The sequence below is a fragment of the Echeneis naucrates genome, chromosome 1 (assembly GCF_900963305.1).
Source record: "Echeneis naucrates chromosome 1, fEcheNa1.1, whole genome shotgun sequence".
NCBI classification, from domain to species: Eukaryota; Metazoa; Chordata; class Actinopteri; order Carangiformes; family Echeneidae; genus Echeneis; species Echeneis naucrates.
In genome coordinates this window covers 3,281,304-3,301,878 of record NC_042511.1, presented here as the reverse complement: position 1 = coordinate 3,301,878, position 20,575 = coordinate 3,281,304, and the positions used below count along the sequence as shown (strand labels likewise).

General features: G+C 42.3%; 2 protein-coding genes across 4 annotated transcripts; both read left to right on the top strand.

Annotated features, from left to right (window-relative positions):
• Positions 1 to 1,237: 1,237 nt before the first annotated feature.
• On the top strand, positions 1,238 to 3,607 carry LOC115048622 (beta-1,3-galactosyltransferase 2-like). Its single transcript, XM_029510256.1, has 2 exons — positions 1,238 to 1,270; positions 2,295 to 3,607. Exons 1-2 carry the CDS (start codon positions 1,263 to 1,265, stop codon positions 3,433 to 3,435), a joined length of 1,149 nt encoding a protein of 382 aa, XP_029366116.1. The 5' UTR covers positions 1,238 to 1,262; the 3' UTR covers positions 3,436 to 3,607.
• Positions 3,608 to 9,780: 6,173 nt separating this feature from the next.
• LOC115046097 (beta-1,3-galactosyltransferase 2-like) lies at positions 9,781 to 13,149 on the top strand. 3 transcript variants are annotated; one of them, XM_029506248.1, is made up of 5 exons: positions 9,781 to 9,931; positions 10,359 to 10,445; positions 10,643 to 11,578; positions 11,719 to 11,775; positions 11,890 to 13,149. In XM_029506248.1, the coding sequence occupies exons 3-4, from the start codon at positions 10,648 to 10,650 to the stop codon at positions 11,772 to 11,774; spliced, it is 987 nt and encodes a 328-aa protein (XP_029362108.1). In that variant the 5' UTR covers positions 9,781 to 9,931; positions 10,359 to 10,445; positions 10,643 to 10,647; the 3' UTR covers position 11,775; positions 11,890 to 13,149. The 3 variants fall into 3 exon arrangements, with proteins under 3 accessions (XP_029362108.1, XP_029362100.1, XP_029362091.1); XM_029506240.1 differs by lacking the exons at positions 11,719 to 11,775; positions 11,890 to 13,149 and having other exon boundaries at positions 10,362 to 10,445; positions 10,643 to 11,706; XM_029506231.1 differs by lacking the exons at positions 11,719 to 11,775; positions 11,890 to 13,149 and having other exon boundaries at positions 10,643 to 11,706.
• The last annotated feature ends 7,426 nt before the right edge of the window (positions 13,150 to 20,575 follow it).

Genomic DNA, 20,575 nt, shown 5'->3' with positions numbered 1-20,575 from the left:
TCACAGAGATTCCTCCTGATTTCCCAAATGTTTTGATAATATTGTGCACTGCAGGTGCTGGGATCTTCAAAGCAATTTTACTTTGAGGAACATTTTTCTGAAGTTGTTCCACAAATTTTAGAAACAGTTTGTCTCAGTCGAGTTACTGAACTGTTATTACTACAACTAATGTAATTAGTTGTCAGATGGTCCTCTAGTTGTTTTTGATTTATGCCAGTTACTTTTCCGGCCAGTTCTAACTTTTTCAAAAAGTGTTGCCACCATCAAATTCAAAATGAGCTTGTGTTTTCCACGAAATGGTAAAATGTCTCAGTTTCAACATGTGATATGTTGTTTATATTTCCTTCAGGTATAAAATATGCATTTATGAGATTTATGAGAAATCAATGTATCTTGTTTTGGTTTTTTTTACATTTTACATTTTAAACAGCGTCTGTTCAACAACCTTAACCATGTTTATCACTGTAATTAAAACAAACTTCCTCTAACTGTCACTCAAACATAAACAAAGGTGTTTTTATGCCCACACCTCATGTGTTACAAAACCTGTAACAAGTGCATGTTAATTGCACTTTATTTAATCTTTAGCAATTTAGTCTGGTATTGGAATAAAATGCTATGCTCTGAGATGAGCAAACACTCAGAAACAAACACAACAGTTCCTGTCCAAATACTTCTATAATACCATAACTCGCTTTCCAACTTTTTTCAAGAGAAATAACAACTAATTATTATTATTTTTTGTATTTTAAGTTATAGCAAAGGTAGCTCTCTCTCTCTCTCTCTCTCTCTCTCTCTCTATCAACACCACTCAAAAAGAAAATATTTAAGTGCAATATAAGAAGTGAGAAAAGTGGAAAATAACAGTTGAGATAGATGATAGTTTAACAGGTTCACCAAGCGTGGCACAAGTAATGTAAGATAAAACAAGAGCTCTGAAGTCGACAAAGGTTACAAAGCTTCAAGTGACACAACCCTTCCCCCACCTGTCTCTCTCTCTCTCTCTCTCTCTCTCTCTCTCTCTCTCTCTCTCTCTCTCTCTCTCTCTACACAACAGACTAATTTACCATCAGTGCTTTGTCCCATTTCTGTGAACAGGACATGGGACGACATCAATTGTAGGCGGTCCAAACTGCATAATGGGAGTTTTTTTTTTTTTTTTTTTTGGCTGAAGTAAAGTACGTTTAGTGGATAAAGTTAAGAAGCAGTGAGGAAATATCGTGGCAGTCATGGAGGAGCTCACCGGCTCAGGTGTGAATGGGATGAAAAGGTAAGAGCTGGAAATCACTTCAGTCCAAATTGGATCATTCATTTTGGGCTTCAAATTGAAAGGGAAATTACTCAGAGAAACTTTTGGATAAAGTTGCCGATATTTGATTCCAAAGACAAATTCAACTTTTTAGGAGACTGAAACTAAAACAGTTTGAATCCATTTTAACTGAGCAAAAGGAAATATGAACAATTTCATCAGGTGCACATTTTACACGCAGAAATGTGTATATGCTGTGTGTGGCTCTACAAATAATGAGACGAAATGAATCATGTAACGGCCCCACACACACACACACCTGTGCACTGACTCTGGCAGCCCTTAAATCTTTGGGAGATGCTCCAACTGAGCGCAATGTGCCAGAAAGCTCCACCGTGTCTAATATTTATTTTATTTTTTTTTATAAGCGACGCTTTAATGCGCACAAATTGAACTAATAATAACAACAAGAAAGCCGATCTACATTGAGAAATCTGGATCATCAGAGCCGCCTGACAGGTGAAAGAGCAGAGATGATTCACACGACTGTCATTATCGCTTTGCCCGCGGTTGCAACATCTCCAACATCTCTGTCTGTTTCACCTGAGCCGGACCAAACACTGTCACTCCTGCACTGCAGGTCCGCGGTGGTCAGACACAGTCAGGGTGTCGACTGCTTGTTTAACATTCGTTTCTATTGTGTTTTTCAAAAACACGATTGCCTCAGAAGTTTGGGAGGATCATAAGCAAACTGGACTTAAAGCGCCAGGAATAAAAGCCTAAAAAATACAGTGTTAAATGTTATAGCATATAATTGTTATCATTATTATTATTATTATTATTATTCAGATTAATCCAAAAATTTGGCATAAAGTTTGATCATTGATTCACTGTTGCATGACTTCCTTCCAGTTTGCTTTTACTTTATCTGCGAAATCTCTAAAGGCTGAGCTTATATTCCTGAGAACTCAACACCGCAGACAGCTACAGTTTCAGTTTAGATTTTTTTTTCACGTGTCTAAATTACACAAAATTTTCCTTTCAGACAACTTCCTGAGAGTCTTTCTCAGCCGAGGAAGCCTTTGTTCCACTCCTGCTTCCAGATCCTCTGCCTGTGCTGCCTGCTGCTGTGCATCCTCTCTTACACTCTGTACAGCAGCCCCGCGCCGTGGCTGGAGAGCATTCCACCCTTAAAGCACTACAGCAAAGTTTTCAAGCAGGACGCCAACAATAAGGTCAAAAGTGTTTCTTTTTATGTCCATCCAAGTCACAGAGATAAACTGCGTGTAATGAATGAAGACACACAGCAGTTTACGACGTTAACTACTGTGGCACCTACAGGCCCTCAGTACCATCAGGCCTATGCACCCAACTACCACTTCATCATGGACAACCCCGTGGTGTGCAAAAGCATCTTCCCCTTCCTGGTTCTGATGGTTCCCGTAGCTCCGCATAACGTGGCAGCTCGGAACGCCATCCGTCAGACGTGGGCGAACAGCAGGGCTGTTCAGGGCAAGGTGGTGCTCACCCTGTTCATGCTGGGCCTCTCTGGCAGGGGTGATGACGGGCAGCAGGAGAAGCTCAAACAGGAGAACCTCCAGCACCACGACCTGATCCAGAGCGACTTCATGGATACTTACCTCAACCTAACCATCAAAACCATGGTGATCATGGACTGGCTGGCAACCCGCTGCCCGACAGCACCGTACGCCATGAAGATCGACTCCGACATGTTCTTGAACATCGACAATCTGGTGATTATGCTGCAGAAGCCGGGCATCCCCAAGACGAACTACCTGACGGGGATGCTTATGTGGAACAGGCCGGTGGTCCGGTCAAAGAACTCCAAGTGGTACGTGCCCGAGGAGATGTACCCGGATCCCGAGTACCCCACCTACACCCTGGGCATGGGATACGTCTTCTCCAATGATCTTCCGGGGAGATTTGTGGAAGTTTCCAAATCAATCAAGCCTTTTAACATCGAGGACGCTTACATCGGGATGTGCATGAAGATGCTCGGACTGGCGCCTACTTCGCCACCAGATCCGTGGCAGTTCAAAGCCTACAACACACAATATAATCGCTGCGAATACTCCAAGATCATCACCTACATTCTGGGTTCTTCGGAGGAGTTAATGAAATATTGGACAGACTTGAAGAAGCCTGGACCACCATGTCAGGACTAAAAGTGAGCTGTGGTGGATGGCTCTTGGTGACAGGAAAAGTAACTTATTTTTAGAGATTTTCTATATTGCTATATTATTTTTGATATAATATAAGTTTGGAAAGAACACAGGAGACTTTGGAGAATGTGTATTCCAAAATGGCCGACCTGCTGCTTGATATGTTTAATGCTCTTTGGCCACAAAAAAAAAAACAAAAAAAACAAAGGAGGTTTTATTTTTGTTTTTTTGTTTTTTTCAGGTGCTTACTCAAAATATGAGTAATTAGAATTAAAGGTACTGTGGGGAGATGGGTTCTTTAAGATATTTGAGATAAATTTATTACCAGTACAAAACAGATTTTTATTGCAACAATTGAGCCTTAGAGAGAGCTTTCAATGTTTTTGTATGAGAAACTTTAAGGGGGAGTGCTGGACATATGAGACTGTTTACAAGTAATATTTCTGAGGATATATATTTAATGACAAATTTAAATGTATTTTTGTGTTTATTTTGCTGATAAATGTACTGAAATCACCTGGATGGTCTAACCTGCAGCCTTTGAAAAATAAAAAAAAAATGACGTGAGAACTGTAGACAAAATGGTGGTGCAGTTCTAAATGAGGAACAGAGATGTCTTTCCTTCAGTTGTAGGCTTCCAACCCAGTTCATTTTGAGAGCTTCCCGTTTCTTGTTTTTCTTGTTCTTGTTTTTATTTTATAATGAGACTCGATGCAAGCAAAGTGTGGACAGATAATGTTTAATGCTCATAAATCTGTGTTGCAGAAATGTAACCCAACCTTCACTCTTTCACTATTTTATTTTTGTGCAGCACTTTAAGCAGCTTTTGAATAACTTCCTTTCAATGAAAAACCAAGAATGTACATCAGGGAAATGTTTTTGACGTACTGCACATAACGTGGTATCACTGAGGGCAATGTGTCGGAGTAATGTGTTTACGTCACCGTTGAGGAAAAGTTTATATTTCCAAAAGTCTTTTGTTGGTTGATCAGCTCAATAGAAACACATTTGATTTGATTTTGAAACTGAATCTTTGCATCTTACAACTTCATTGCAAATAGCTTGTAGTAGCAAACTTATTCTAAAGGCAAAGTGTATCTCCACCACTGTGTCACCAGACAGGAAAACTAATTATGTATTTCCCTCACATTCCACATATTCCCTCTGTGATGAAATACAGCACGAATTCAAAATAAACCAACATGTGCTGTCAGGAAGCTCATTAGTATACCATTATCTCCATGGAGTCAAAGCACAAATTCAAATACCAGATACCAGAAAAACAACAGGTGTTCATGCTATCACGTCTCACAGTGACCTCACTTTTTTTTCTCACGTTTTTTTTAGGCTGCCAAAAAGAAATGATGTGACAACGTTTTATATGTTTATGAAATAAAAATACGAAAGATTCGTGAGCAGTGCTGGTGAAACTGCATTTTGTGCATTTATCTTGAAAAGACAGATTACCTCACACTGGGAGAGATTTAACGATAGCTAAGCATCCCTATGAAGAAATATGAAATAATATAAACCTACTTATTTAAGTAAAAATATCAACACTGTACATGTGACATGAAATTCGAAGTAATTATGATAAGAAAAATTCAGTACACTGCTTGAGTATGGCCAAACTCAGTCTGAGATTCAGATCTTTAGGCGAGACTTTGTTATTACTGATTGAGTATTTGAGCAGCAGCTGCCCTTCGGCTGATATATATTCACAGCAGGTCAACTGCAGGGTTCGGCCTAGCTGACAAATACAGCACCTGGATATAATAATAATAATATAATAATAACGAGTTTTTCAACCACTGATCAACAGCAGAATAATGTTTTGTTCATGACTCACCAACACTGTTCATGAAAAAGCGCAACTTAAAACCTTCAGCAGCGCTAACACAATGTTTTGCTACGACTTGTGTACAAATCATGTTTATATATTCATGAGTGCATGCTGTTCCAAACTGCGTGTGACGTTCACGGACAAGATATCAGGTCACACTCATGGTCTGCAGTGCATTGTTTGGTGACAGAGGCATTTAAATTACACCACGGTCCAGCTGAGTGTGACGAGGTGAGGAAGATTTGATCTTATACCATTTCCTGGTATTTTGTTCCCTTGTCTCTTCTGTTCTGTAGGTCGGTGTGTTTGAGATTGGGACTGATATCCATGGCAGATCATTTTCTGACCTAATGAGGTTTGTGTGACAGGAATCAACAGTTTATTCAGAACTTACCATTAAACTTTTGAATGTGTCTGTTTGATTATGGATTGATTCATTCAAAAAAATGTTTGCTCACTAAAAGATAAAATTGATTCTTTTGTTTTAAGACTTCTGTTGAAATAATTGTTTTTTCTGCATTACAAAAAGTAAAGCAAGTACACAAAGAAAAGCATTAGACACCAAAATCTTAACATCGAATTTTACACTTTGTCCAAGGAATGACTTCAGAGTTCATCTTGGGTTTTCAGTCTCACGAAGGCGGTTTACTTTCTGACCTTATACATTGCCAGCAGTAACTCATGCTGAACCCCTAAACCGCCCCGGAGCAGGTAAAGTTCAGGATTAGGAGCTCAGCTGCTACATAAAACCGCCCACCCAATGCGATCTCCTGGAAAATGAGACTTAACCTTAAGCTTTTGTGCACCGGGGCTGGAAAAAAAAGAATTCAGAGTAAACACAAGAAACTTGTGCTACAAAAACTGGACCGGACTCAGCGACTGACTCCCGAACAACAACCTTGTGACCTGCTTTACGTGCCTGAAGGATAATTATCTCCAGCTAGCCCAGTGAGATGTATGTTACTTTGCCTATGCTACCACAAACAGCACTCTCGTCAATACGAGGAGGAAAAATGAATTCTGCAAATCCCGCCCCCTTTTATGTGAACACACATTGATGTAAATGGGAAAAGCCTGGACTCAATTCCAGCTAAGCCAGATTGCCAATGTCTGGGTCACAACAACACCCAGCATGTTGCAAAAACAAAGAAAACATGCACAGTAAAAGAAAAAAGTGTTGGACTGGACCACACATCACACATTCCAGCAAACCAAAATAAGAGAAGGGCCAAACACGCTCTCCTGCCTTGACTTGTTTGGGCCTTTGTGAATAATCTCTGGACAGTTTCTGTATTATACTGCTCCCCCTAGTGGTTGGATGAGGAGGGGACACACCCAATTTAAATAAAACAAATTTAATTTTAGCCATTTATCAGACAATTTCATTTAAAACAACCTGAAATTTTAGGGAAAATTTAGGAAACCTTAAGGTAGAATGAATATACAGTGACACTGAGTCTTTCCACTTTGTATTGTAATTTCTACACTTTACATCGATCTATATCTTTCGTTCTATTTCCATTGTAACTTGTCTTGACATATTTCCATTTGTATTTTATTGGAGCCTGTGACCAACCACATTTTCCCTGAAGGTTGATAATGTTCAGATGACAGTAAAAACCTGCATCTCGAAAAAAAGAAGTAAGCATCAAACTGGAATGACACAACAACAACAATAACACATTCATAAGTACCATTATTATTACTATTACTATTATTATTTTAGGTACTATTTAATCTTGCATGTAGAAACAAAGTTTTGATTCACAGTCACAGATGAGAAATGTAGTTAGGTGTGTAGGAGACATGACATCCAATCAAAACTAAGTTTGTTTGTCCTTCATAACAAAAAAAAACGCCCCACAAAGCTATTTATTGAATTGAATTTATTTATTCAGCGGATTGTGTTGGCAGGTGGTTTTGGTCAAAAACTCCGTATTATCTGTTTCAAATCACATTTAAACTTATTCAGGTGAAAAGAGAAAATAAAAGTATGTAGAAAAGCTTCATGATCTGGATTTACCGCTGCAGGAGCTATAATCAGAGGGGGATACCACGAAGGAAGCTCAGCTTCACACTGTTTCTACAAACAAGGCGAGAGAGGAAGCCTGACAAAAATTTCAGTTGGTTATTATTAACTTTAATTCCCTCCCTGACATTGTCTCACAATGAAGGATACATGGAAATCGCTTAGATTAGGGCCAAATCAAAGTGAGATTAATTTGATTTTCCTCATTTGTGATAAAGTCAAATTCATTTTCTAACTGGTGCTCTATTAGTTGTGGGTATGCATTCATCACTCTTTTAGTGTAATGTGGATGATACACTGCGTAACATTGTACGTGTGAATATTATCTGAAGCACACAAGAAGAAAAATGAGAGGAGAAAGAGCGGAAGGGCCCACTCCAGCAGATCACACAGCTTCAGAGGATCTGGATCACGGAGGGGATACTACGGGGTATTCAGGCGGACTGTGGAGCTGGCAGCTCCCAGCAGCTATTCTTTGTCCAGGAGATGCATAAGTGCTTTGGTGGTAAAATACCAAAAGCATATTTATTGTTTCTCAGATGAGACAAGTCTTAATCTATTTTACAGCTGAAGGAGACACTGTAGAGTTGCTCAGGCCGTCAGCACACACCCTTACTGACTGTCAAAGATAGTACTGTACTATTGTTTTATTATTTTATTATTTTATTATTTTTGTTTGCTGTGTTGAATCCACTTCATTCCTTTCTCTTAAACTCTTAAACAGGTGGAGATCAATGAGTAGGAGAAGCTGCCAGTGCATTCAGAGGTACATTCGTGGTAGATATTTTAATCATCTAAATAAGAATTTCAATGGAATTTTAAATACATCTTTTAAAATTATAAATAACTAAGATTTCTTTCTCATTAATGTCACAGGGAGGGGACATTGTGCGACCCTCCCTTCAGCCTGTGGCCTCCACCTCTGCGCCCACAGAAACAAAAACAAGGGCTAAGGGTTTTATCATTTCAGTCCTATGACTACTTTTTACAGTAATCCTGACCAAGAACACATCAGTGAATGATGAACACGGTACACCAACATTAAAGTCTGGATGTCCTATTAATACATGTGGAGCAAACAAAGTGACAGCCCTTCATAAAAGGAATGAAGAGCCAGATAATCAGAAAAAAAGAGTTGGAAATCAAGAAACTAAAACTTGAGATCGAGTGTGAGAAAAAGGTACTGCAGTAAATGCTACTTTAAAATGTTTTGTTAAGCATGATTGGCATTTTATACGTATGACTTTTCCTTCCTCAGAACGTTAATAATTAATAAAAGAAATTTATTAATTTATTAAAAAACACCCTGTGATTGGTGGTGCACGGCTTCATGTGGTCACATTACTTCCATCTGGATCAACAAGACTGCGTCTGTACCATCTTCTCTGAGCTGAGAATCTGTGTGGCTCATAGAGAATATCGTCAGAAAACACCAACAGATCACTCCGGTCTGGAACAACTCTCTCCCTCCGAAGAGCACCTGTAATAATTCGGTCACCTGAATCTACTTAAATCCACCAGAATACACTTATATCCACCTAAATCCAGCTGAATCCACCAGAATCCACCTGAATCCACTTAAATTCACCTGAATACACTTATATCCACCTAAATCCAGCTGAATCCACCAGAATCCACCTGAATCCACTTAAATTCACCTGAATCAACCTAAATTCACCTGAATACACTTAAATCCACTTAAATCCACCTAAATCCACTTAAACCCACCTGGATCTACCTGAATCCACTTAAATCCACCTGGATCCACCTGAATCCACCTAAATCCAGCTGAATCCACCTGAATCCACTTAAACCCACCTGGATCCACCTGAATCCACTTGAATCCAGCTGAATCCACTTAAATCCACCTGAATCCACCTAAATCCACCTGAATCCACCTGAATCCACCTAAATCCAGCTGAATCCACTTAAATCCACCTGGATCCACTTAAACCCACCTGGATCCACCTGAATCCACTTAAATTCACCTGAATCAACCTAAATTCACCTGAATACACTTAAATCCACCTAAATCCACTTAAACCCACCTGGATCCACCTGAATCCACCTGAATCCACCTAAATCCAGCTGAATCCACCTGAATCCACTTAAATCCACCTGGATCCACCTGGATCCACCTAAATCCACCTAAATCCAGCTGAATCCACTTAAATCCACCTGAATCCACCTGAATCCACTTAAATCCAGCTGAATCCAGCTGAATCCACGTAAACCCACCTGGATCCACCTAAATCCACCTGAATCCACTTAAATCCACCTGAATCCACCTAAATCCACCTGAATCCACGTAAACCCACCTGAATCCACCTAAATCCACCTGAATCCACCTGAATCCACCTGAATCCACTTAAACCCACCTGGACCCACCGGGCCCACCGGATCTCCTACAAACGGAGTCGGTCCGAGCAGGATGATCGGTGAAGGGGCGGAGCTTTAAACCGAAAGTCGGGTTTTCGCTGGCCGCCTCCGTGACACGGAAAAGTCTAACTTTAGGCTCAACATGTTCAAATCGAGCCAAAGATGCGACATCCTTTTATTTTCCTGATTGTTTGAAACGAGCTGAGGGCGGATGAAACAGGAAACATGACAAGGCGCGACGGAAGCCGGTGAGATCCGCAAAGGCTCTTTGTGTCACTGTTTGTGTTCATGTCGAAGATGACAAACACAATAAGAAAATAAAACAGGTCGCTTCAGGTCATCTCCTCGAAAACACGGCAGCCGATTTCACCGATTTGTCTGAAAAAGCTCACCGAAGCTGCTGAAACGCGTTAAACAGATGTTGTCACGCTGTGTGTGTGTTTTGTTCGTGTGTTTGTTGACAGCTGGTGTTTTCCTGAAAGAGATCTGGGTTTAGTTTCCACAAAATCTAACATGAATATAATTTATTATCACCCCAGACTGAGTTAGGTTTATTGTTTTAACTCCTTTTCTCCAACACTGTCTCCTTCCGTCCGGGGGGGCATCACTTCCTGCTTTGTAAGACATGAATCTGTAATTTGGTTTGACATCAACACGATTTAATCTCCTCCCCAGTAGGATGTGAGTTATATTTCCCATCACCGTAAACACCAGAGAGCACTCTTGGACCTCCACTGCAGACACTTTGGATCAAACCAGCAGGTGAGTCACTGAATGGAAAAGTGTCAGTTTGTTTGTTTTTCATCAATATCTTATCACAACGCCTCACTGTTAGCTGTTGTGTTGTTGTGTTGAGCGGAGAGATTTGTGGTGCTGTTGGCAGATTATATGTCCCGCTGACATTGTAAGAATTGTATTGAATTCTGTGTTGCTGATTTATTATCTTTTTTTTTTTTAAGTTTTCATGGAAAGCAAAAAGAAACACCTAAAGAGAGTTCTGATCTTCGTCCTGGGAGTTGGGATAATTATCTACGTCTATCTCACCTGCTCCACTGGGAGACCGTCTGCATATTATGTGGCCTATCCGGGAAATTACAAATTCATCATGGATGACACGCCGACGTGTAGGACCAGGACTCCCTTCCTGGTCCTGATGGTTCCAGTGGCACCTGGCAACACGGCGGATCGGGACGCCATCCGACAGACGTGGGGAAGCGAGAAGCTGGTTTTGGGTCAGCCGGTCGAGACCCTCTTCATCCTGGGTCTGCCTGGAGGGGCTGATGCTGAGCAGCAGCAGGAGAAGCTCAGACGGGAGAACCAGGAGCACCACGACCTGATCCAGAGCAACTTCCAGGACAGCTACAACAACCTGACCATCAAGACCATGGTGATGCTGGAGTGGCTGCACGCGCACTGCACCAGCGCTTCCTACGTCATAAAGGTCGACTCAGATATCCTCCTCCACACCGAGAATCTGGTGAAACTTTTGGTGGATCCCAGAACGCCCAAACAAAACTTCATGACCGGTCTGGTGTGGTGGCACAGCCCCGTTCTAAGAAACCCACTGTTGAAGTTCTTCATGCCGAGATACGTGATCGCTGAGCCGGAGTACCCCCCCTACCCCCTGGGCATGGCCTACGTCATGTCCCTGGACCTGCCTGGGAAGATTCTCAGCGTGTCCCTTCAGATTCAACCAATCTACATTGAGGACGCGTACCTGGGGATGTGTCTGAAACGCCTGAACATTTCCCCCACCGACCCCCCCGAAGCGACCATGTTCATCGTCAAGCCGCAGCATCCTCTGAGCAGCTGCAGCCTTTCCAACGTGATCGCCGTGACGACGACGAGCATCCAACAGATGACGAGTTACTGGAAGAAGAGCAGAGAGCCAGAAGGTGGATGCTTGACTTCATCAGCTACATCACGTCGCTCGTCGGCACCATTGGACGTTAAAATTAATTAAATTGGAGTACATTTATTCAAAAATAAAAGCAGCTTGTTTCTTTGTCTTTTTTTTTTTCTTCTTCTTAAAAAGCTGAACTACGAAAACGTCGTGATCCGCTCTGTTACGAGAAAGAACACTATTTTTAAGGTACTTGCAGGAGATTGTATTATTATGGTCAACAAGGGAATGTGTGCGTCTGTATGAAAAGATATTGATATTTACAATTCTTTAATTTTCTTTTCTTTTTTTTTTTTTCTTTAGCATGCTATCGTAGCGCACGTCACTTTTAACAAGTTGAAGGAACAGTGCGATGGACTTTTTCCAAATGTATCAGAGTTGGAACAGATTTGTCTGAGTCATGTTCCCACCGGCTGTGAAAACTTCTGCACAGTGACGTGAGTCCACAAGGGGTCAGGCTAAGATCAGATAAACTCTCTCAGCCGCCGCTGCAGCTGAGTCCCAGACTCAGGAAATAGCAACGATTCAAAAAAATGTGACTGTGATACCCACAAACGGCTTCATACGTGTGAATAAAATGTATAATTGATGGTAATGTCTTTTACATTTTTAATCTTTACCGCAGTCCAAAATCGGTTATTGCTGATTTAAAAATAAGAGTTTCGTGATGCTTCCTTTACAAGAACAATTATGTTGATCTGAACAAAGTCTGAATGAGTATAGCTCAGTGGAGATAGCACACACTGCTGGGGGGCCACGGTCTTGTTAGTCAGAGCACATTGTGCTGAGATGTGACCCGGTCATGAACGAGGGCCGTCGGTCAGAGGATGGCTTTTGTTGACCGTTCCTAAGCCATGAGTCAAAACGAAGCAGAGACAGGACGGTGGCGTTGGTTTCCTCCTCCCATGCGTTGTCATTCACCTGCAGCTGTCTATGATCTGTTGTGCTTCTCTCAGATAAGGGAGGATTCCTCCAGCCAAAAGGTCCTGCTCTCCCTTTTCCTGCCGACTGCAGCCTGAATAAATCACACAAGATGCTGAAAAGCCCAAACCACACATAATTCACAGTTTTGCTGCCACCTAATGTCAAAGATCGAGCCCAGTGGCTGAAAGTACGGTATAAATCACTGTTGGCCCCGCCTGCTGTGCAAGAGGTGGAACTTTACACTTCTTTAAAATAAATATGGTTTCGTGTGAATCCTGTTGGTGATGCAGTGCACTGTGAGTTTCATGCACAGCCTGCTTCAGAGATTTTTTATTGCATGGGCTCGACTTTGTCTTTTATTTTCAGACATATCGTAGTCACTCCACATCCTGTCTGCACACACTAGACAGTTTGTTTAGGTCTGAGACTGCTGCGTCTGTCTTACTGGGCCCATTTATTGTCTCGCTGTGTATTATATAAATACAAAACTCTAATGGATGAAGGGCTGAATTTGTGTACTCCCAAAACTGCGGGGGAAATTGCTCATCATCTTCTCCCCCTTTGATGCTCTCAGACAGGATTGAGTTGATGGATTCCTTTGTTATATATTCCATGTAATATATATGCAATAAATCGGATTATGGGCTGTTATTGATGTTCCTATCCTCATTTTAAAACAAAAGGGCGGGAAGATTGTGTTAAAAATCGGAGACTGTTGTTCGGAACCAGCCAAACATAGAGAGAATAAACTGATCTACATCTCAACCTGTCAAACTTCACGTGTAACTATGATTGAATATGAATCACATACAGATATGATACCTGCAGTCTCAGCCCACCTCAGCCCGCTGCAGACCAGCTGTCCTCCATGTCACCCTCAGAAATCAGGTCACTGTAGGGCCATAAACCTCACTCAGCCCCCCCCACCGCCATGACACACACACACGCACACAAACAGCCAACCTTTCATTTACACATTGTGGGTTGTGGAGATGCTGAATATGAACAGCCGACTCTTTGGGAGAAAAGCTTTAGTACCGATGTTGAGATTTTCGAAGAACAAGTGTTGGATATCTTATGGTGATGACTTTTATTGAAGGATACTTCGCTCCGTGCCCGATGAAAGGATCTCTGTCTCCAGGCTGCACAGTACGTAAACCAGGAAACATCAATTCTACCGACCAACGCTGAGCCACTCGTGACCGGCCATCCAAGGTCTTCTGTTCTCCAAACCCACAGCTGCGACCTGTGCAGGTCCTTACACAACATTTAGTGGAGTAGCTGTGACCCCAGACCTGTTATTGACCTTTTACTCAGTGTCCCTCACACTGGAGAACAAAAAACTGCCTGACAGCAAGAAGAAGGCTTTAAACTTAAAAAAAAAAAAAAAAAAAAAAAGGTGGTGGTGAAGGTGAAGGTTTAGTCAGGAGAAGGAGGTCCATCCCATCCCAAAGATTCATTAATGAGTGAGACAACAACACTAACAGAGCACCTGGGGATCACGCCTCTAAATGAAAGCTGTGTGTTTCAGCTCAGTTCGACAGCTAACAGCAGACCTGTTCAAACCACAGGCCATGACAGCTCGTGTTTTTGGGGGAAAAAGCTGCTGCTGGCACAAAAGTCCTGCCTGAAGAAAAGCTTGGACGGGCCAAGCTTTGATGCCGACCTGAACTGTGACATGGCTCCCATGTCGATTTTGACCCTTTATGTACAAGCACATAAAAGAGAAGATCGTCCAGTGCTAAATCTTTTATCACATGCTCTTCCCTTCATCTCACTCTGTCACACACACCATGAACAAACCATTAATGGGAAAGTAAGCCAGACGTGGTGGTGATTTAGGAGAAGCAGACTGTGAGAGGGTAGAGGCCAAGCTCAGGGTCTCATACTATCTCTCCCCCTTCACCAGCCCATAAATAATCACGCAGCGACATGAGGGAAGCTGCAGCCTGAGGAGGCAGAGGGAGAGGAGGGGATGTGTTTTGATGAACTGAGAGGACGAGGAAGACAGCAGAGAGATGAGAGAGGGAAGACAGGTGTGGAAAAGACAAAGAAGGATGAACACAGACGTCCTGTTGAGTCCAGTTCTGCTGGAAAACCGAAGCAAACGAGATGTGGACAGAAATCTGAGAGGGATATTCCTCTTAACTCTCAGGCCCGATCACATTTCATCATCAACCACTTTAATAATATTTCTGTGAATAAATGAATCACGTTGTCTCAACAGTGAACGATGAAAATAAATGTAGAGCCCAGTCTGACGCTCTCAATAAATTATTAACATTTTTTTGCCAATCACGAATCAGGAAAGTCCAAATCTTTGTGCATTTTTGCATTAAAAAAAAAAAAGTCTGTAAAATTGCTGTTGGCTATTATTATTTTGTTGATTAGCCAGTTGAGGCCTAAGCGCCCATTAAAAGCATATTTTAAATGAATACGTTTTTGAAGGTTACATGTAAAAGTTACTCCACCAACAGTTGGTTAATACTTTAAAACAAAGCAAAATGAAAAACGACTGTAAATGTTTGTTATTAGCTGCAAAACACAGAAATTCTTCAAATCCAAACTCCCCTTCGGCACCAGTATCATAAGATTAAAAGCCTGCTGGTCCAACAGCGGCTGCAGGACTGAAACGTATCTAGGTGGTAATGCGTTTTGATAAACTAACCACTAAATGCTCCATTTCAAACTCTTCTAATAGGACTGAGTCACAAAATGTGTCCATAAATGCATCAGGGGTGTCGCAGTTTGCCCTTTTATCCTAAAATAGCCCCATCAGATGCCTTCTCTCTCTCTCTCTCGCTCTCTGTGGCTGAGATCTATGAACAACTGTTTTTTCTTCTCTTTGAATTTTGTCAAATTCCTCGTAACCACGAGGACCCCTGCCACTCAGGTTCTCACGATCCCTGTCAGAAAGTCACCCTGTGGGCTGTGAGAACCGCCACCACCACCGCAGCCCCCCTCCAGGCCCCTCCCTCGACAGACGCCAGCAAAAAGCACACACAAACATGTCACGAGTTGATGCATGTTGTATACGCACAGATTCAAAACAGGCGTACATAATGGTACGCTTGGCCTCTTCGTCGCGATTCCTCCAAAACATCCTTGTCCTTTTCTGCCTCTCTCAAAACAAACACAGCTGTTCAGGCTGCGCATGCTGAAGTAACGCCCGAGCATCAGGTCTGGATGTGCTTTGCATTGATAAATGTTCCCCCTCATATGATCAGCGTTTGTGTTGATTGAATGTGTGAGTGTATTAAGCGTGTCGTCGTCAAACGAGCTGTGCGGAGTGATGAACGAGCTCCTGGCGGCGTCGACGGCGGCAGTAAGTCTAACAGCAGCGGTGGAAGGAGCAGTGACGGCAGTGAATGTGGTTTATGTTTGTGGTGACCCCACCATGAGAGCTGTTGGAGGTTGGAGCCGTGTGTTTGTCATTCCCTTGGTGATGGAAAACAACGATTCAAGGTGGGACTTTCTCTAACTTCCCTCTACATTATTGTTGCTGTCAACAATCTCCACCTGCTTCAGAGAACCAAACAGCACAGGCTGCTCAGTCTGTGTTCAAGCTGCCCTAAAGGTCCCTGAGTGTTTACTGTCTGGTGCCCAAAGGCTATAAATACTAAAATCTGGGACTTTACAACCTTTACAGATCAGCATGCAGCTGACAGTAAAAAAAAAAAAAAAAACTGATACCAACTACGGCGCAGGCTATAATGGAAATAATGCAAATGTTAATTATCTTTAAATGCACTTTGCTTGTGACTGTTTTGGATGAAATGTTTGCTTCCATAAATAACAGCGTTGTTGTAGCAGCAATGAAATAAGATGTTGATTCACTCTCCCCCTATCGATCACCTCTGGAATATTTCCTTTTGTTGCCGCTCGCGTTGACGACTCTGCTGGGCGAAAGGTTGCTAACGTGTTTGAGGTGGAAGGCCACGCTAAAACAAATGGACCAAACATGGGTTCCCTTCAATGACCACGATTAAACCTCACCCCATCTTCCTCTCTTTCTACCTTTCCTCCTGACTCTCTGTCTTCTCCTCTCGTGGTCCACCTCTTCATTTCGCTGCTCGTCCTCCCACCTGCATGAGTGTGCAATGAGAAGCTACGGGCCAATATTCTAGGAAATTCTTGTATAAAAGCTTTAAAAACCTGAAGAAATGTAAATTTTACTACAGGTCACAGTTTTGATGTGTGGAGCACCAGAAAAGCTGGACATCATCCGTCAGTCGTTCCTTTGTCCCTGCGGGTCATCTAAAACGTGCCATGAGGGTTAAATGCAGCTCTTTCCCTGCAGCACTGACCTCAGCTCAGGGCACAAACATTACAAAACAAAAACAGAAAAAAAAAGACTGATCTCTGTTTCCCAAGATTAAAATCATTCATCGAATAAAAAAAAAAAAAAAAGAGGTAACACAAAGAACAATGACGTGCTTTTTCGTTGCGGTTTCTGTCTTGTGATTCATCAAACAACTCTTCATTTACTTTACGCAGTTCACATAAAGTACGCCTGCCCTAACCAGAAATATCACACACACACTCTTACTGCGCCCTCTTTGGCCTTGTGTGTCTGTTACTGCATGCTTGTGTGTGTGTGTAGATGTGACACGGTGCAGGTGGCAACTTCATCATCAGCGGAGAAAAGTTCTATTTATATACCAGACTGTTTGAGTAACACTGACACACAACTTCACAACCGCACAACCAGAAAGAAAAGAAGTGTATTCCAGAAGAAGAGTCAGGATAACAGGCTGGTGAAGGCTGGTGGTGGTGGTGGGGGGGCGCAGACGGACTGACGGGAAAAATAAAAGACATAGATGCCGCTCTCGTCTTCCCTCTGCCTTCCTGGCGGAGGACCAAACTCTGAGTCTGACTGGCTCCCCTGGGGAGAGTAACTCCAGGCCTGAATTCCTTTGTGCTATTTCATGTTTTCCTCTCCGCCTCAGTCATTTCTTCCTGAAACGTGCTCATTAAAGGACCTTTACCATGTTATAAAACACACCACATAGGCAGCCGCGAACAGCGAACATACATAAAGAGGTGTGCACACACACACACACACACACACACACACACACACACAAACACACACACAAACACGCAGACACTTAAAGGCGCACTGCCTGCTGTTTCAAATTCAAACGCATGCACACTTATATTATCACGCTGCCCTTTATCCCTATTTGTTTCCCTGTTTTATTTACATTCCCGTAAAGCTACAAACTGGGGGGTTGGGAGTTTGGGAGGAACTGGGGGTCTTACATGCACACAAGTCATTTCCGGTGTGTTGGGGAGGTCTGTGAAGGGTCAAGCCTTCCCCAGCCTGGCTGTGTGAATCACATAAACACTCCCACTTCGTACCGACTCCGGCCTTCCTCTGTTGCCCCCGCTGCAGGAGCCACGTGTTTACTCACCACTTTTACTGCACCTCTTCAGCGTTTTCGCACTAAAATAATATTGTGTAAAGCAGCGCAGCAGAACGGTGGTTAGCGCCGTTGCCCCACAACACGAAGGTTGCAGGTTCAGTTCCCAGCCTGGGTTTGTATGTTCTCCGCGTGCCTGCGTGGATTTCCTCCCACTGTCCAAAGACATCATGTTTGTGTTAATTTGTGACTCTAAATTGACCATGAGTGGTTGTGTGTTGGCCCTGTGATGGACTGGTGACCTGACTTTCATCCATAAATCCTTCGGCGCCTTTATGGATTAACGTGGTCATATTTACATAAAACTCTTTTATATTTGGGAAATTCCCCTAAATCTGACTTCACAGCCCTAATTTATCACACATCTGTTTTTTGTTTTTTTTTTGTCAAATCATATTCGTCGATCAAGTACGTAGGTACATTATATTTATTTATTCATTTATTTTTAATACACGAGCACAGTCTGCAGGTTTCTGACACTGAGACGATTGCCTTCATTTCCATTCAACAAAATAAACAGCAAATTATGCTTTTATTTCTTTAATCGTGACTTAATCTCACTTTTAAAAAAACTTGGCCTGGCCAGCTCAAAATCATGATCAAGTGTCCAGTTATATGCCATCCAAACACGATGCGGGATTAGTGAGCTCATCGGTTTGTAGTATTGATTTCTTCCCGTGAGAAAATCCCACTTCAGTGTTTCCATTGTAAAGCAGCAGATCAAACACGGGCGTGAGGGATCAGGGTCGCTGTGTTTGTTTTCTCGCGCCGCTGACAAAATCTGTTCCTCTTTCTCAACCTTACCACAACACACACAACACAAAGCGACTCATTTACTGGGACTGATCCCACAACCCAGCTGGCCTTGTGGACAGGAGGGTGATGGTGGTGGAGGGGGGGGGCGATGCTACTGATAGTAGCTCCATACAGTAGAGGAAGAAAATATTAACGGGCTGAACTCTCTTCTAGGGCTGCATCTCATTTTCCTGTGGAATCACAAAATTGACCGAGTTTCCTCTCAGCAACAAAGTTTGGAACCATTAAAAAAAAGTGACTCAGCTACAGACTGTATTTAATTCTGATTTAAACGAGGCAGAAAAGGCCCTTTTCTCAAAGGAGCGTCTGGGTAGCAACAAGGATCCCGCTGGGAGAACAAATCCTCCTGAATGAACGTACAAGAATGTATAAATCTTAGTTAAATCAACAAAGCTGGCACCACGAGGAGGAGGTTGAGGTGTTCGGTGGGACCTCTGGAGACAATTCTTGGAGACTAAAGGAAAAATGTATGCTGAACGTTCAACATTTCCATCAGACTGGTAGATAAACATGGATTAGCGCTAATGCTGACTGTGCAAATTCTCCTTTTCAGCTGCTGATGTCTCAGAGAGTCTCTGCCACATTTGACATTTCTTCTAGCTGTGAACGTTCACCGTGCAGAAGTGTTGAGATTTACCAACAGGTACTTCGCTTCATGGGGATTCGTTCTTCACTCATGTTTCAGCAGTCAGTAAATATCAGACTCATCGCATCACTGATTCTGTCTCTTATGTGACTGAACACCTTTTCCTCCTGCCTAACTGTGGGTGATTAAAATAATTAAGATCAGATTAGCCTAAATGTTATTCAATATTATATCGGTATGAGGTTAGTGTGCTTGTTGGCCGATTCCTCACACTGCACAAAAACACACAAAGCAAAAAAAAAAAAGGGATGGACTTTGCTTTTTATACTTCTGGTTCACGTCCAGTTAAACATTTTATTTAAAGGGTCTCTGAGCTCCTTTTTTTTTTTCTTCTTCTTCTTTTGGTCAAAATCAGACAAGCAAGCTTTGGTGAACTGTGAGCACATTCCTTTTTGTTTTCGCTGTGTGTGAGTCATTTCGATGGAAACAGGATTTCATCTGGACAGAACTCATGCAAGTCTCAGCTTGTCTGACTGACCGCCTCATTTTAGACTCTCAGATGTTTGTGAGTTTGTGTGTTACATGTAGCTGCACATGTGTGCACGTATTTAAATATATATTCTGTGTGCCTTATTTTTCCGCTATCGGATGGATTATTAATATCTGTCCTTTTGGGTGAGAGTCGACGTTGTTCTCTAGAGCTTTGCTGCTGGACACATTTCACCAGACTGAGCTGGTGAAAACGACGAGAGCTTCAGGTTTCAGAGGGTTCCTGTAAAGGCAGCACGGCCCTGCATTTGAATTCAGCGTCTCCGTCCACAGCTCATTTACAGCTCAGGTGCCAAGCGGAAGCATTTGGTTAGCGCTGCGGCTACGCTAACTTTCCCAAGGCGGTGTATAAATACACAGGCTTAAAATGGAAATGCAAAGTTGGGGGAGCGAGGTGTAAATAAAATGGAGCGCAGTAGGTGGGCGAACTTTGGTGACACAGTTGGCACAGCAAATGTTTAGAGGAAAAAGCATCAGCGCGGTATTTTCCTCAATAATCGGTGATCGGTTTGAACTTAACAGGAGACTCGATGTGGGGATTCAATCTGCTTCTTTGTCTTGTTGGTGAACCTCTGAAACTCATTTCACGTTATTTCTGTTTCACTGATTCATAACAGAACTATCAATGAAAAGCTTCTACTCAAACGTCACTTTGGTGGTTTGAAATTTTTAGGGCTCTTCCATTCAT